The sequence below is a fragment of the Somniosus microcephalus genome, chromosome 3, assembly GCF_052327205.1.
Source record: "Somniosus microcephalus isolate GS21.2 chromosome 3, FLI_Smic_1.0, whole genome shotgun sequence".
Classification (NCBI taxonomy): Eukaryota; Metazoa; Chordata; class Chondrichthyes; order Squaliformes; family Somniosidae; genus Somniosus; species Somniosus microcephalus.
In genome coordinates this window covers 46,490,444-46,508,444 of record NC_140989.1, presented here as the reverse complement: position 1 = coordinate 46,508,444, position 18,001 = coordinate 46,490,444, and the positions used below count along the sequence as shown (strand labels likewise).

Sequence of the window (18,001 nt, the reverse complement as noted above, 5' to 3'; positions counted from 1 at the left end):
TTTGGGGATTTATTGTCAGGGCCCAAGTCTGGCAGTACGACTCCAGCAGGTCCAGGTTCTGCTGTAGACCCTCTTTAGTTGGTGACAGCAGAACCAGGTCGTCTGCATAGAGGAGGAATTTAACCTTGGATTCATATAGGGTGAGGCCGGGTGCTGTAGATTGTTCAAGTAGTTTTGCCAATCTATTTATGTAAATATTAAAGAGTGTCGGTGAGATTGGCGAGCCCTGCGTCACCCCCCGCCCCTGTGGGAAGTATTTTGTTTGTTTGTCTCCAATTTTAACAGCACATTTGTTGTTTGTATACATTGATTTAATTACATCATATGTTTTCCCTCCTACCCCGCTTTCGATAAGTTTCAGGAATAAACCGTCATGCCAGATGGAGTCGAAAGCCTTCTGGAAATCTACAAAGCATGCGTAGATTTTGCTTTTGTTATGGTGAACGTGTTTGTCAATTGGGGTCTGTAGGGTGAAGATATGATCGGATGTTCTATAGTTTGGCAGGAATCCAATTTGGCTTTTACTCAAGACATTGTGCTCCTCAAGGAAGTTTATAAGTCTTTTGTTTATGATGCTACAGAATACCTTCCCCAGGTTACTGTTTACACAGATGCCTCGATAGTTGTTTGGGTCGATTTTGTCCCCACTTTTGTATATGGGCGTTATGAGTCCTTTGTTCCAGATATCAGGGAAATAACCGACACTCAGAACCAAGTTGAAGAGTTTTAGGATAGCCAGTTTCATTTTGTTGTCTGTGTTTAATCATCTCGTTTAGTATGCCGTCTGTCCCGCAGGCTTTTCCTGGTCGCAGGTCCTTGAGTTTTTCAAGAAGTTCTTTTTCTGTTATTATGGCGTCTAGCGGGTTTTGGTTATCTTTTATGGCCATTTCTAGCTTTTCCAGTTTTTTGCATATTTGGTGTTGCTCTGGTCTTAGTGTGTTTTTCTGGTATAATTTTTCAAAGTGGTTTACCCATGTGTCCCCATTTTGAATGGCCAAATCGTCGTGTTGTTTTTTGTGTAGTGTTTTCAAGTTTTCCCAGAAACAATTGGAATCAATGGATTCCTCCATGGAGCTGAGTGTATTCTTAATATATTGCTCTTTTTTGGTTCTGAGTGTGTTTCTGTATTGTGTTAGTGTCTGACAATAAGTAAGGCGTAATTCCTCGTTTTCTGGATGTCTGTGTTTTTGGTTTGATATTTTTCTAAGTTTTTTCCTCATGCTATGGCAATCTCGGTCAAACCATTTTTCATAGTTTTTTGTTTTGGGTTTGTTCTTGCGAGCTTTCAAGTTTGCATTTGTTGCCAAATTATCAAAAATATTGTTTAGTTTAATAACTGCCCGGTTTACGCCTTCTTTATTGTGAGTGTATATGTTATCCAGAAAGGTGTCTAAGAGAGCTTGAGTTGATGCATTGCTAATTGTTTTCTGGTATTTTTCCGTGTCGTTTTTGGCCCATCTGTACGATTTTTTGGTGTTGTACAGTTTACTGGGTTGTGTTTCTATGTTGTTTGTTTCTGTCTTTTTGAGGAACATAGTAATTTGACTGTGATCTGACAGTGTTGTTTGTGGTTTGACTGTGAATGCTCTGAAAGAGGATGGGTCTAAGTCTGTAATCATATAGTCTACTGTGCTGCAGCCAAGAGGTGAGCAATAGGTCGATCTTCCTAGGAGGTCTCCTATGAACCTACCATTGACAATGTACAGACCCAGGTTTCGACAGAGCTGTAGTAGCTGTTTTCCGTTGGTATTTGACTGCTTGTCGCAGTTATGCCTGTATGGAAGGGAAGGGATGTCAAAGTGGTTATTCCCGAAAACGTAATTGTTTCCCTGATTATTGGTGAAGTCTGGTTCTTTGCCCGTTCTTGAATTGAGGTCCCCACAGATCAACACGTTCCCCTGGGCCTGGTATTGGATAATTTCCCCCTCCATGTTGGAGAAGGTGTCCTCTTTAAAGTACGGGGAATCGATTGGGGGGATATAAAGTGCGCAAATGTAAACATCTTGGGTGTTTGAGATAATCTCCCTCTCAAGTTTGAGCCACATATGGTTTTCGCCCTTTTTTATAAATTTGATGTAATTCTTAAGTTCTGTTTTAAACCAGATCAGTATGCCTCCGGAGTCTCTGCCTTGGGTTACACTTGGTAATTTATTGGAGGGGACCACCAGCTCAGTGTACCCTTGGGGACAGCCAGTGTGTCCTTTTCCTTTATACCAAGTTTCCTGTAAAATGATAATATCTAGGTCTTTAGTTTCATCTATGAACTCTGGGGTCCTACTCTTCACTTCTCGCACTGAAGAGCGTAGACCTTGGGTATTCCAGGTCGAAATATATAAGGATTTCATGTTAAGTTTGATCTTTTACTATGATAGGTTAAAGAGTGGTACGTGTTTGTCGTGTCTAAGTGTGGGGAAAAAAAAGATCACCTCAGTTGTCTATAAAAGTTAATACAATTTGGTTACAGTTCTTTCTATTAATTAGTCCTTGATCCATAAGGCGGAAGTAGATGCTGCTGCACATCTGCTTATTGTCTCTTAATGGATTGTTTCTGTCTGAGGTATTGCGTACGTCCTGTGCATCTCTCCCTCTGTCTGGCTGGGAGCGGTCCTATTCCCCTGTGGGACAGGAGTGGTGCAGGTCTGATATTGTTGTTTTGCATGGGGATCCTCTCTGGTCTCGGTTGGTGTGTTGGTGGTCTTTGTAGTGTTCCTGATATGTACCCCGCTGATCTCTGGTGGTCGGGGGGGGGGGGTCCTCTTGGAGTCTGGGTATGGACCCGGTTAAAAGCGACGTCCTTCGGGGCTTTAGCAAAGATCGATATTCTTTGCCTTTGGATGTGGACGTGGTCGTAAAGACATTCCTCATCGAGGGTGGGGTGTTGGGCCAGGTGTACGTTGTGGTTTGATTCGCAGTCTCTTGCTATGCTGGCATTTATCTCATGAATTGTGTTGTTGTTGAAGTCTGTTCTCGGCAATATTGTGGAAACAGTGATTCTAGTGTTTGGAAATGTACTGCTTGCCTTCCTAATCATTGCTCTGAGCGATGTTGCTACCTCTTTCTGTTGGGCCTTTAGGTCATTTGTGCCCGTGTGTATTATTATGTGTTGGGGGGAGCCTAATCTGGCTTTGGTCAGCCATCCCATGGCTCTGTTTGTTGTTGGGCACCAGATCTTTTCTACTTTACTTCTAGGGAAAAGCTTTTTCTCCCATAGAAATTTCCCATTTGAGTCTATGAGTATTACGACGTCAGCCTTGTTTGTGTTTACTGTCTGGTGGCTTTCGCTTGGACTCATAGTGTGTGTGCTGGGCTGGGGTGTCTGGTGTGTGCGTATCTCTTGTGAGCGGCTCGCTTGTGGTTCCACGGTGGTGGGGGAAGATTGCGAATCAGTATGCTGGTCGGTCTGTGTGGCACCCCTTGTATTGTGTGTCTGTTGCTTTTGTTCCGTGTGGGAGTGCAGCCGTTCCGTCCGGCTCTGTCTTGTCTTATCTCTAGCCTCTGGTTGCTGGTCTAATGGTGTTATCTCTCCTCTATGGCTCTCTTCTTTTTCCTGCAGCTCTTTCACCTGATTCCTAAGTAGATTCACCTGGTTCTCAAGTAGATTCAGCTCTCTCTTGTGTCTCTCCCTCTCCTGCTTTTGTTCGTCATTCATTTTGAGGAACTCCTCTTTAAGTTTAACCATCTCTATCTCTAATTGATTAAATTTATCTTTTGGTTGTATCTGTCTGTGTGATCCCGGGGTATGTGTCTGGTCGGCCCTGGAAGGCTCACTCACTTCCTGGCTAGGCTGGTCGGCCCTGGAAGGCTCACTCACTTCCTGGCTATGCTGCTCTTCTCTTGGTGAGCTGGGAATGGTAGGGGGACTATGTGTGGCTTCCTCCCTGGTAGTTATGCTGGGGTTTGTCAGTTGTATCGTGTGGCTGTGGTTCCCCGGGGTTAGTGTCTGGTTTGAACTGTGTGGCTCGTTCACCTCCTGACCAGGCAGATTTTCTCCTGGTAAGTTGTCAATGTTGGGGGGAGTGCGGGCCACTCTGGGGCTGTTCCTTCCCCCCTTAGTTAATCTTTTCAGTGTCCTGAGGGTCGTTGCAAATCTGTCGAGGTTGCCTTGCACTAATATTGTTCCGGTATTGTACGCGTTGACCGTCGTGGTTGAACTGTCTCCTGGTGTGTTAATTTTCATTATGGACCCATTTGCGGTATTTTCTAGTTTAACATTGGTATAGTGTGATTTTATTGCTGTGATCCAAGCCGCTGGCTGATGTGAGTAGAAAATGAGGTTACTTTTTGTCCCATTGTTGTAACAGTCAGCAAAAAGAGTTTCTGGTTTTTCTCTCATCTGATCATGCTTGATCGCTTTTATAGCTTTTTTTGCGGTGTTGGGGGGAATCTGGAAGTGGGGCTGTTGTGGATCTTCTGATTCGCTCATTTTTGGTAAAGTATTGTTGATCTTAGAATAAGCTTTTCTGGGGCCCCGGGTTTGGTGTTTCCCTCTCCTAGTTCGCGAACTTTCCCGGTCCCCCTCTCCGACCCCGTGGTCCCTGAGCCTCGGCTCCTGAGTTCACCCTTCTCAGGTCTGAGTCTGTGAGCCGCTGTTTCCCGGTGCCTTCGGGCTGTTCCCCTCCCCCTCAGAGGTCTCTGGGCCTCTGTCTCGGCCTGGCTCCTCGGGCCTTTCCCTGGCTTCAGTCTCCCTCCCTGGGCCCTGTACTCACAGTCTTGGATTGCTTCTGGGAGCCTTCTGGTTGCTCCCCTTCTCCTCCGAGGTCTCTGGGCCTGGCTCCTCGGGCCTTTCCCGGGCTTTCTATCCCAGCCGCCGCTCGGGCTGTGCCTCGTTCGCCGTTCGGGTGCTGGACTGCGGCCGTCGCTCGGGTGCTGGACTGCGGCCGTCGTTCGGGTGCTGGACTGCGGCCGTCGCTCGGGTGCTGGACTGCGGCCGTCGCTCGGGTGCTGGACTGCGGCCGCCGATCGGGCCGTGTCTCTTTCGCCGCTCGGGCTCCCCGAGTCACCTCGCTTCGGCTGCCGCTGCGTCTCCGTGCGGCCTCCCCGATTCGCCTCGCCTCGTTTCCCGAAGCGGCCTCCCCGAGTCACCTCGCTCCGGCTGTCGCTGCGTCTCCGTGCGGCCTTCGTCGAGTCACCTCGCTTCGGTTCCCGATGCGGCCGAGTCACCTCGCTTCTGCTGCTGCTGTGGACCCGTGCGGCCGCTGTTCTTTGGTTTGTATATTTCTTCCCTTATTTCTTTTTTGCTTTGGCTTTTTTTTTTCTAATTTCCTCTGGTTTTTTTTTTCCTTTGGTGGTCTCTTTGGCGGTCTTTTCCTTCCTTACTTAATCTAGACTAAACTAAACTTAAACTTAACTAAACAAAACTAAACTAACTTAACTAGAACTAAATTTAACTTTAAAACCTTTTAAAACTTGAAATGAACCTTTTTTTTCCCCCACTTTAAACACTAAAAACACTAAAAATTCAGCAGCCCATCTTCCACGGAAGAGCAGTCCCCACCCAAATTACAGGACCCATCCAAAACATGCATAAAACAGATCACCTCGCCCAACTCCATAGAAATCTCAGGCCCAGTCAGGAAACTCAAAACCTGAGCACAATGACTACAATCAAGTAAGAGCTCAACAGCTCATGGAACCATCTCGAAACCACATCACACATTCATAAACAAGTTACTATTAATGAGCCCGCCAAAATCTTACAATAAACCGGGACTGATTTGGCGCGCAGATTAGGGTATAATGGAAGGCCTGTTTTCTCAAGAAGACAGTTCAGCAGTTACACAGTTACAACAAGTTCTCTACAAGCTCTACAGTTCTCGGCAGTTCTCAGAAGTTCATCGAGTTCGAAGAAGATCACAGTTCTGGAAGCAGGTCAACACACAAGAAGAAACCAGAGCAACAGTTTCAGTGACCATCAGACACCTCGCGGCAACAAGGGCCTTACGAAACAACCAACCGAATATTACCACCAACCAACCGGGTAATATTGGGCCACCGCGACCAAAGAAAACCAACTCGGGAGAAAACCGAAGATTCGCAAGTTTTCCACTCTGCAATCTATTCCTGACTTACCCCATGGTAAGATTTTTACTTAAAAAGACTCTAAACCCTATCTCTAACAGAAGAAAGGTGGATACTCACCCAATAAATCCAATACACACCCTACCGCATCAGCGGACTCGCGAAGACTGACCGGACACGCAGTTGAAGTCCTCTACCACGTCCGGGGTACGGCAGGCACCAACCAACACATCCAGCGAACCCCGAAACTGCGAACCAGCTCAACTGTCAAGGATTCGTTTGGTGAGCATTATCCCTGGTCCTCTAGAGCCCAACTTAGCTAGTAAAGTGGGATTGGGAGGGGTGAGGTATTTTTCTACTGTAATTTCCCTTGTGTGTATCGAAGTATTCCCCATTTCATTAGACTGTTAAGATTGTTGTGTTATATTTTCTCTCTTGAATAAAGATCAAAGTTTCTTGCACCAAAACCAGTTGTCTGCTGCACTTTTGTCACAACCCCCAAATAAGTCCAAGGTCTAGAACCAAGGGAGTGGGAGCGATTCGAACCGCTCATAAGTCAGAGGTGAAGCTAACACACACCACCACCCTCTACATAGTTTAGGAGAAAATAATAAATGTCTTAAAACGCCATTGCTAAAACCAGAATTACTTTTTTACCTCACTTTTTTGTTGTTATTTCCTCACAACTACGGATGTTGTCAGGCTTATCTTCAGAGATTCTAGTCAAATAATTTCTCTTTGAAATCTCCAGATTAAAACTCGAATGATTTAAAAAATGCAAGCTGTTAAGTATGCCCAAAGCAGTAACCAGGGCTTCATGAATTCAAATAACTGTCTGATCAATTCAAATTGCTGCCAGTCAGACACATATTTGAACAAATCAGACAATAGGCTTGCATTTGAATTAAGAGGCTTGGATCTTCTCTCAAACAAACTGATCGCAACGAAGCAACCAATTGTCGCAGCAGAGTTTGAAAAGAAAGAAGAAAGACTTGCATTTATATTGCGCCTTTCACCACTTCAGGATGTTCCAAAGCACTTTACAGCCGATGAAGTACTTTTGAAGTGTAGTCACTGTTGTGATGTAGGAAACGCGACAGCCAATTTGCACACAGCAAGGTCCCACAAACAGCATTGTGATAATAACCAGATAATCTGTTTTTGTTATGTTGATTGAGGGATAAATATTGGCTCGGATAAGTCCCCTGATCTTCTTCAAAATAGTACCATGGGATCTTTTATGTTCACCTGAAGGAGCAGATGGAGCCTTGGTTTAACGGATTCTCACTCCCTCAGTACTGCACTGGAGTGTCAGCCTAGAGTTTTGTGGGACTTGTGGGACTTGAACCCACAACCTTCTGACTCGGAGGCGAGAGTGCTACCCATTGAGTGAAGCTGGTTTTTGATCCCTTATGACAGAATTTTAAAAACTCAATATAGTCTCTTAATTAAGAATCACTTAATTCAAATTATCCAATCATTTGAAATTATTTAGCACTAAATTTCTACTTTGTGGTGTTATTCAAGTTGCTTAATTCAAATAACCGGGCATTTAAAAAAATTTTAGCGCAAAAATCAAATTTAAATTATTGGGAGTACACTATACCCAGCGAAATCTTAGACAAGAATGCCTATTTTTTGTCACAGAACAGGAGATACACATAAAATGGTCTGTTTGCTTTTTGAACTCTACCAATATGGTACATATAGAGGTAAATAAGTTATACATTGACCATCTCGACCAACAACTCTTAACTCTCTTTGGAGCCTAGCTCTGTTCAAGACAATCCTGTTCCCATGACTAAGGAGGCCCTTCTAGGATCTCCTTTATACTGCTGGGCACTGTACAAGAAAAAGGTCCTCTAGCTTTCAATCTCTGAGTCACAACCTCTCATGTCTTCCTCAATATTACAATGGTCATCGTGCTTCTCTTGTTTCTCTTAATGTGACATCCTATACATTCTAAATCCTCCCTGCATTCTATACTGAGCTAAAATATAGACTCATCACATTGTCCACACCTCTACGCCACTCAAAACCAGCGAATGAATTATTTCTCTCAATCTTCTCTTTCTTCTACAATATGCAGGCTTTTAAAATCAAAGCGCGTGACTGTTTTTTAAAAAGAAATCTTGGTAAAGGGCCATGGCTCGGAGCACAGGACACACCCCAGGTTGAGAAGTGACTGTCTCATGTCTCGCAAACTGACCAAAGGAGGTTGCATATAAAAAAATGAAAGCAGGGTCAGAGAGGCCAGTAAGAAAAAAAAAATTGAGAGAGGATAGTAAATTAATAAAATAAATATTACTGCTGCCAGCTTTGGGCATTCAAATGATCACATAATTAAGAATAAAAGAAAAACAAATGCATGCAATAACACCTTGACAGTTCTGAGATGGGAATCACCCAGCACAGGAAACGCAACATGATAAATGTGCTCTTGCGTTAGTCTAATAGACTGGAATCCATTTTTGCTTCATCTTAAACTAATTTACTTGGACTGAATCCAGTGATCTAATATTAATGTCATCTCAGAGTGGCAGCTTAATGACTTTCTTGCCACTGAAAAAAAATTATTTCTTTGCAGGGAATATGATGTGTTTGATAAATACGGACAAAAGCCACTGAAGATATAAATGGGATGGTACTTCAACTGTAGTCTGCATCCGGAATATCAAAATGGAAATACTCAAATCATACTTCCATAACCAGAGGCTGTATGGTTAATGCTCCAAAAACGCTCTGCGCATTGGCTTCTGTACATTTCTAAAAAACAATCCTACCAGATCTAACATCAGTTTTCAATATTTCTCATAAACACGGTGAATATTCAGCACAAATAGTGAATTACTCCCTTTCAGGTGCAATACTCCTCATCCTTTAGGTGAAATTACCCTCCATATATCACAGGTAAATGAACCATAAAGGGCGAGTGGGGAAGTATTAATGCAGAGGCCTGTCCTATTGTTGCCCCAACGGCAACCCTTTCCCTTACCTATAGCCTTTTATGTAAAAGAGGCCCAATTTTAACTCACCCTGCTCCGTGTAAACGGGGTGGGAGTGGCCTAAAAACAGCATCAGGTCACTTATTGGGTCACCACCATCTTGCGTAGGGTCCTGAGTTGGACGGCCAGAGCGCTCGCCTGTTTCAGGTGGGTGGCTACTTATATTATATGTATCAGAGTCCTATGACATACATAGGACCCCGATTGCAATTTCAAGGTACAATTGGGCGGAGTGCGCTCTGCACCCGCTGTGTCCATTTGTACCAGGCGATGAGTGGCCAATGTCCTTAAAGGGACCACTGGAGACCACTCAGGAAAGGTTTAATCTTTTTCTTTTGGCGGGGCCAAGAGGGGCAGGAGTGCTTCCCCTGAGCCCCCCAAAAAACTCTGACCCACTGCCGGTCCATCTGAAGCCCTCACCCCGGCTAACCGCCCCCCCACCCCAGGCTTTGACTGTCAGCCAACCCAGCATGGGAGTCAACTGATTTCCCGCCCTCCCACAGCCAGTGAGCTGCAGCAGATATGTAAATGAGGCCCGAGCCTCAAAATAGCTGAGCCCTCATGTCAGCACTCCACCTAGAGACCGCGCATTCTCCTCCTGAAGTTAGAAGCAGCCTTATGGCATCTTTACCTTAAATTCAATTTTACACAACCCCTGAACAGCCCACAGAAAGTACAACCCTGGAAGACTTTCTTTGCACTTTAATGCCCAATCTATTAAAAGTTGCTTTGTTAACAAAAAATAAACACATGTATTGCAGAATGTAAAGGAATGGTGGTGGCTCTTACTTATAAAATATTTATTTCAATGAGGTAAGTCAAAAATATAATCTGCTCTCCAGCCACAAACATTTCACGTTTTCCATGTTTTGCTTTAAGCCGTTTGTTAAAAGTCGTCCTGTACGTGGGGCCAAATGCACCCTTTGAATCTCATGCCTTCTCCTTGTTTATGAAAATTTCAAGATAGCAACCTCTGAGGAGATGTCATGGGGAGTATTAAATACCCACCACAGTTAGAGAAACATAGAAGATAGGAGCAGGAGTAGGCCATTCGGCCCTTCGAGCCTGCTCCGCCATTCAATGAGATCATGGCTGATCATCCAAACCCTAGCACCCGATCCCTACACCGACAGCCATCCCACCCAAGCCCTATCCCCATAACCCCACGTATTTAATCCCCCCTAACACTAAGGGTCAATTTTTATCATGGCCAATCAACCTAACCCGCACATCTTTGGACTGTGGGAGGAAACCGGAGCACCCGGAGGAAACCCACGCAAACACGGGGAGAATGTGCAAACTCCACACAGACAGTCACCCGAGGCCGGATTTGAACCCGGGTCCCTGGCGCTGTGAGGCAACAGTGCTAACCACTATGCCACCGTGCTGCCACGGAAGTCTCCATTAAAAGCAACTAAACATGAATTAGTACACAAATGATTTGCTTATGAGTGTAACATAAAAATAAATCCACAGGCAAATATCAAGAGGCTACTGTCAGTAACCCTGAGGTCAAATAAATCCTAGCACCATGCTCTTCACTTAAAACATATGCGTCAGGCATTCACTGTGTCAAAACACTCCCTCAGCAGCAATCCACCATACATGGCACGAAAGCTACTCGTTCCAGCAATAAATGCCTAAACCATGACGCCTAGCCCTTTCCCCTTCTTCATGCAATATCCCTCTATTACTTTTCAGAGTGGAACTTCATGTTTATGAGGTCATGGGATGGTCAAAAATCTTGTCACAGAAGATTAGTAGAAAATTACACAATTTGTCTTTTTTATGATGTTATTAACACATCCATCAGATACTAATTTAAACTAGAACTCATGTTCTAAATCCTGCAGATGCCAGTGGGGGCACTGAGAAAAAATTATAGCGAAGAGGACCTTTACTCATCCATCATTAACAAGATGGACTGCCGCCAGCAGACTTTCAGAGCCCCATTTGGACTCATTCCTATCTCTCTCTGAAATATATTACAATTGTTTTTTGTCTGTATAATATGTGGGAATAGGATTTCTTCGGGGGCAAAATTTGGTTGCTTTGCACCTCCCGTTAGCGCCCGAAGGAGGTGCTAACGGGGCGCAAAGCAACTAGCACCTGGGCGCGGCGCTGCTAACGCCTCCCACGAAATTCAGCTGCAAACTTGGGTCGCACCACCTGACGTACCGCTGGACGCTATGTCCAACAGGGCCAGGGGGGGCATACGTGCAGCCGGGGCGGCGCTATTTAAAGGGGAAGTGCCAGACACTTTTTTTCTGCTGGCCTCCTGCCAGCACCTGCCCCCTCTGATCGGGCAGCCCGGCACTCCTCTTGAGTTTCGGGCTCTTTTGCTGGCACCCTGCTCCCTGGTGGCCCAGCTGGGCCCCAGTTCGCTATAAGTAGTGCCCCGGCAAAGTTAGTGCCTCAAAGGGGGCGCGACCCAATTTTTCCCCCTTCTTATTTCAAGGCAGTGCTCTATGGCAACACATAGGGGCCAACTTTAACTTGACCTGACAGGTGGAAACAGGGGAATAGTACAATTGAAATGGCGGTGCAGTACTTACTGTCCTATTCGTGCTTGCATTACAGGCGTCACCATTTTGAAAGGGGCCTACCCTGGGCGGCCGAAGCATCTGCCTGTGTCAGGCAATAGGCCCCATTTAATATACAAATCAGCATCTTGGGATGTACATAGGGTCCCACTGCCATTATGGTAAAGAACTGGTCAGAGCATGTGCTCTGCACCCTCTGATCACTTCCACAGGTGACAGAACCGAACAGGCCCAGGGATGCTTTTCAGAGCCCCACAAAAATAATTTAGGCCTCAGCCGCCCTGGGGGCGCCTTCCTCCGCCATTGTGACTCTCTCCCCACTCCACCCACATCCCCCCCCTTTCAACACCTTACATACCTTCCAGCCGAAATGAACCAATATTGGCCAGCCTTAATCCAGTGAGTTGCATCAGGATGCCAGTTTGCAGCGTGGCAGCGTGTTGGTGCAATGTAAATGAGGCCGGTGCCCCAAAATCACTGCCGTATCTTTGCTGCCGGGACGGGCGGCCAGCCAGCACTCATACTGAGGAATACTAAACTGCCCTCCATGAACGTAGCAGTCTCCAGTAAAAGTAATTAAAATCAGTGCAAAATTGATTATGGGGCCTAAATCCATTAGCGCTCAAAACCGGGCGCAATTCCAGCGGTCCGCAGCAACGGTGCACCAGAACAGAGAGGCTCGTGGACCGTCCTGAATTTCTCCTCAGGCCTCATCATCGTAATTCAGATTCCCAATCAAGTGCTCTGATACAGCTTGTCTGTCGTGGTCTAACCAGTTTTTGGTCAGTGCCGAGGCCCACAAGTTAAGTCCTGGGGGCAGGGAGCCTTGGCGCTGGCTGACATTGGTTAGCCTGGTTAGGCCAGTCAAGACCTGGAAGCACAAGCTTGTCTCGTGTAAACAAATTTACAAATCCGGGTTGGAAATAAACACAGGAGCCTCATTTCAATATTAGAATTGAGGGCTGCCCTCATTTCAGGCAGCCTCCAGGGTTAACCAATTTAACAGTTTGGGCACGGGCCTCTGCCCTGCTAAATTGGTTATTGTTCTACCTGTTTTATGCCCTGAAAGCAGGTGCAATGATATTGAATATCTGCCCCTATTTTTGTATAAATCATTTATACTAAGGATAGAGAAACAATTTTATTCGCTATGTTGAGAAATGCTATGAGGCCTTTGTACAAACAAAAATGCAAATGCTAGAAATCTTAAATAAAAATAAAACGTACTAGCATTGCACAACGGAATTATGGTTTTGCTGAATTCAGATTAAATTTTCTCTCGTCCTCTCCTAAAGGCATTGATCTGCTCTGAGGTACAATTCTATGATTACAATAGTTCTCTAGTGCCTCCCTCTACGTGGCCTTTTTTCATGTGTCAGCAAGATATTTTGACATAGAAGGCATCACTCGTGTCCTCACCCTGCATCCACACATCTACAAGGGTCACTGGATAACAATCAATCAGTCACTCAAGCTCGGGCTGGTTTTTTCATCTCCTTCACCCAAGGACACAACTGCCAGTTGTGGTGCCCCAATCCCTGCCAAAGATGAGATTAGCAAATTTAACATGATTGATTATGGAAGCTTCCTGTCCTGTGATGATTTTACCCAATAAGCTATTAAGGAGAGCTTAAAGTTTGCTAAATTGATCATTATTTTGGTGGAACTTTTAAAAATTGAGGCAAATACAGCAAGATCACTGGCTGACTGAGTTTGCACTCCCACAAATGACAGCTGTGGCAGATTGAAAAGTGACATTTGTTGATTAAATAGCATGTCTATCCAGAAGGTGAATGTCAGAAACTGCTATCTTCTGTACTGTTACTCACAATGACCCACAAACCTAGGAAGACTAAAATGGCATGGCATTGATTCCCCTGTCCTTCATATCCACGCAATTCATCACAGCAGTGCCATGAATAACCTCAGCGAGGTATCAGATCAATCGGCTCTTTCATTGTGTCCGAATACTCATTTCTGTATTTTTTTTTACTGCTCATTCATACCTGCCTAAGGATACCACAACACAATTGAGGGCCCATTCCTGTGACATGTACAATCACACCAGCACTCCCAGCCATCTCTCCCGCACTCACACTCCATGATATCTTTGAACTTCCACCAGAAATCCTCCTTGGGCTCCTGCATTATTCTTACAGTCTATGTGGTTGTACTGAAATTTTCAGAAAACCAGAGAAACCCCATTTAAAAAAACAAAGCAAAACAATACAGTTTTTAAAACAAAGGTTCCATTTAATTATGAAAAGTTTTATATATTATTTATATATATAATATAAGTCGGTGGCTCCCCCAACACATAATTCAAAATTACCCACATATATTTCACAAATTTAAAGATTTATGGTTATGGGGCTAGGTGGGATGTGAGTTCATGTCTAGGCCAGAACTAACAGGTGAGTCTTCAGTGTCTGTTGGCTGTAAGTGATCTAATAAACTAAGCTTGAGCAGTCTCGACCCAACTTCTAATGGATATGGGCCCACTGTGCCACAAACTGCTCCATAAATGTGGCAATCACACTCAGAGAGCTAACAGTGATGGTTAATTTGGGAAATGGAAAAATACCACGCTGCCACTACTTGTGGGGATGGGTGAGGTTCCTGAGGCTAGAACAGAATGCCGAGGGAGTTAGTCTGTAACTCACATCTGTTACATCCGACAAGGGAGTGTTTGGCCCTATCCTCGAGTGCCTGAAATTCAGAAACTGTTCCATTTCCCAGCTTTAACATTCTTTACCTTGATGAATAATAAATTCACAAAAATAAAAGCATTCATTGAACTGAAAGACTATGAACTGTCATCTTGTCCATCAATTCAATGGCATCCTTAATTCCTGGTTACAGGGCATATGTGTGTCTGTATTATTATCTATTTTTCACTGACCTTGTTATCAGACTTTGACAATGAAGTTCAGATTTGACAGTTTGTACTGGACAGGAAATGGAAAAACGGCTTACCCAGTTCTTGCCTCACTTTCTGATGTCAGGATGGGTGTCTTGCTTTCGTTCCTGTGAAGTAGTTGAGCGACATATTCCCCTGACCTTGAGCCCTGTAGGTAAATGGCCATCTCCAAGGTGCAGCGCTCACTGGTGCTCTTCAGCCATGGACTCAGCAATGTGAAGGATGTAGACCCTGATGCATTCAGAAAAAGAAAATGTCCTAGCAAACAAAGAAACAAACAAACATAGGGGTCAAGATGTAAAGTAGTACCAGTGATGGTGCTGTCAGACGTGCATGTATCTCCAATGACATGACAACTGTACTTAAAATACCTATACATGTGTGCCAACTACCCAATGCCTCAATGAGTAAGTACACCACATGGTCTGATCCTGAGCCACATTGACCAGAAAGGTTCAGGGATCAATCCCCAGTCTGTGTTGAGTTAGCTGAACTGGCTATCAGTTAAGGTGTTACGATTGTTCTCTGCGGCTCTGGGTTAAGAAAGAGAAAAATCCATCAGGGTTCCTTCTCATCATTGCTATCCAGTGACTTCTACTGGAAACCATGGGTGCGTGGATGTCGGGTGATGACAGGATTGGGTTTGGCTAAGATGCCCCTGCGGTTAAATAGCATGCAGACATTTACTGGCTAGATTCACAAATGAAGAATAATCAATTTGGCAAGGTCCCAAAGGCTGCAGGACTGTAAGTGTCTCTAGGAGAATGAGGTAAATAAATGTTGAAAAAATCTACTCGTGCAAATAATAAGTTACTGCCCCAGTAACACTTTCAAAGAAAATTTCCACTCAATTTAGATAAGATCCACGGGTATTCAAAGTTTCATCATGCTCCTTCTGAAATTACTAGAATTTAGCACCAACCAATCCTATCAATATATTGGTACAGTGATCAAGGACAGTAGCACTGAGTCTCTCCATCCATTCTAATTAAGAATAATTGAAAAGAAGATCATTCCATTAACATACCGAAGCTACAATCTCATTTTTTTTTAACAAGAGTTCTCTCTCCCATGGCTGCGAGTCATTAAATGAAAAAAAGTACTATAAAGAGACTAGAGGCACTGAACAAACAGTTTCATTGTTATTAACTGAACACTCAGTATCTGGTTTCCAGTTTGTTCTTATCATTTTGTTTGTATCGTACAATGATTGAGGTGAATGGTTGCCTTTTATTGAGAACAGCCTTTGACTGATATTGGCCGTTTCTCACCAAAAAACCATTTGCCTTACTCCTTTCATCGACTTTATACACTGTAGCCTATTATGAAGTCTGCTCAACCTATATAATCTCCTGAACCTATTTAACCTCCTGAACCAATTTAGTCCCCTGAACCTATTTAATCGCCTGAATGAAAGTTTTGTACAATTACTCCATGACCCCCAAAATAAATAATATTGTAAAGTATCTGTCCATTGCCTCATCTACTATTCCATTCAGGTTTCTGCCTTCCCCCAGCAACAGATCATGTCCCAAGGAGTATTTGATCCTCTCAATCTACTCTTGTCCCTATCACCTCCACTCTTGTTCTGCATCGCATGCTGGTTAGTTCCCTTTTGAAGAAGTTAAGACAACTTCAACTGCTTTGGCTGGGAGTGCTTTTCACATTTCCACTACTCTTTGGTATCGCTTACTACTCACTATGTCACACCACAGGATGCTGCTGGCCAGAATACTCAAGAAAACTAGATATTACACTGTAAGATGACTTTCTTCATTGGATTGTTAAAAAGTGTTTGAGTGATTAGATAGAAGGTTTTTTTTCTCTGTGTCTGTGTGTAACCTGTACTCTGGCCCAAGAAATCCATGATATGGAGCCATGGGATACAGTTTCTCTCTTATGAGTGGCTGACAACTCATGAATGCCAAAATCAGCACCGTGAGTGAGCTACAGATCATATCCCATTGTTCACTTACCTTCCAATCCTGTTTCAATCATATATCACGGAATAGGTTTTCCTATTTTTGCAAAAAATGGATTAAATTTGCTTATTTTACACAATTTCACAAGTATCAATCAAAATGGCGGGTGCACACAATTTTACTGTAGGTGATTTGGTGAAGCCTGAATCCATTAGTGGTAACAAAAGAAAACCAGCCAATTGCAACACACTTCTCAAGTAACTAACCAGCCACTTAACAGGCATTCCCTTTCACTCCACTAGCAGATTAAAGCTTTACAAAATTGCCGGCAACAAAATCCTACAACCCGAAATTTTGACTGGCAGTCGTTAAATTCTACAAAAGCAAAGCATTTTAAAAAAGAGCAAACTGTAGCCCTAATAAATTTAGAATTCACATTTTATTCAATTACTTTGAGGATGCTCACTAGGGCCTAGAAATTAGGTTTGCCTCCGCCAGGGCTTTTGCGCCCGAAATTTTGCACCCGCGATAATTGCCGCTGCGCCCGCCAAAAATTCAGCTGCCCCGCGCCCAGACGGCTGCGGACGCTAATGGAGGGTTTCAGCGCCTCGCTATGGGCGCTGAATGCAGGTTTGCGGCGCTAATCCCCCGCTGCGGCACCCGATGCGGTGCGGCAGGCTGGGGTACTGCAGGCCTCCTCCTTCTGTTAAGGAGGAGCTGCCTGCAGCCGACCGCTGACCGGTCGATTCGCCCGACAAATGAGCCCGGCACCTCGGAGAAGTGCCGGGCTCGTGGGCCACACACATCAGTGCCGCGGGGGGTTGGTGGAGGAGTCCGGGGAGGGAGGTGCGGGCAGACAGCCGCCGGGAAAGCAGCCGGCCGCCGCTCCACCTTAATGCGCCGGCGCTACGTGCTGCAACATCCCGTTGAAAAATCGTTGGTTGCGGCTGCCACGGGCGAGGCGGCCGCAACTGAATTTGGGCGTCCGGCCGCGTTACCACGGCAACCGGGACGCTGCGCACACCGATGACGTCATCGGTGCCGGCGCAGCGCTACCGGCTAACGCCGATGGTAGGGCCCAACGCAATTTCGATCGCGGCTATAATTCCGGCGCAAGGCCCTCTAACGCCTCTAATTGGGCGCTAACCCCACCGAATTTCTAGGCCTAGGTCTCCTATCAGTCGGAAGATGGAGGGTATTCACAATGCTGAACCATTTTGTTTAGGCTAAACTATTAACCAGGTTTATTTATAATCAAAATGATCCACAGAAGCAGAAAAATAGATAAAATACAATGCTACACAATTAGTCATTTACATTTCATACAACTAGGATGACGGTTTAAAAGAGTCAGCTATTCTTCTAGCTCCCTGTCAAATTATTGGTAAGAATTCACTGGCGCTGCTGGGCAGAAACAGGGAGGCAGTGCCCCTAAAATGGTAGGGAACAGCTTTCCACCCCGTTCAACAACAACTTGTATTTATATAGTGCCTTTAACATAGTAAAACGTCCCAAGGCGCTGCACAGGAGTATTTTAAGACAAAAAATTTGACACCGAGCCAAATAAAGAGAAATTAGGGCAGGTGACCAAAA

At 44.7% G+C, this 18,001-nt stretch overlaps 1 protein-coding gene across 1 annotated transcript in view; it reads right to left on the bottom strand.

The window, feature by feature from the left end:
• LOC147121021 (ALK tyrosine kinase receptor-like) overlaps positions 1 to 18,001 on the bottom strand; it is a 970,192-nt gene that overhangs the window by 700,679 nt on the left and 251,512 nt on the right. The window contains exon 3 of the mRNA XM_085977636.1: positions 14,543 to 14,744. Coding sequence (XP_085833762.1) covers positions 14,543 to 14,744 — 202 coding nt within the window. The remainder of the gene's footprint in view (positions 1 to 14,542; positions 14,745 to 18,001) is intronic.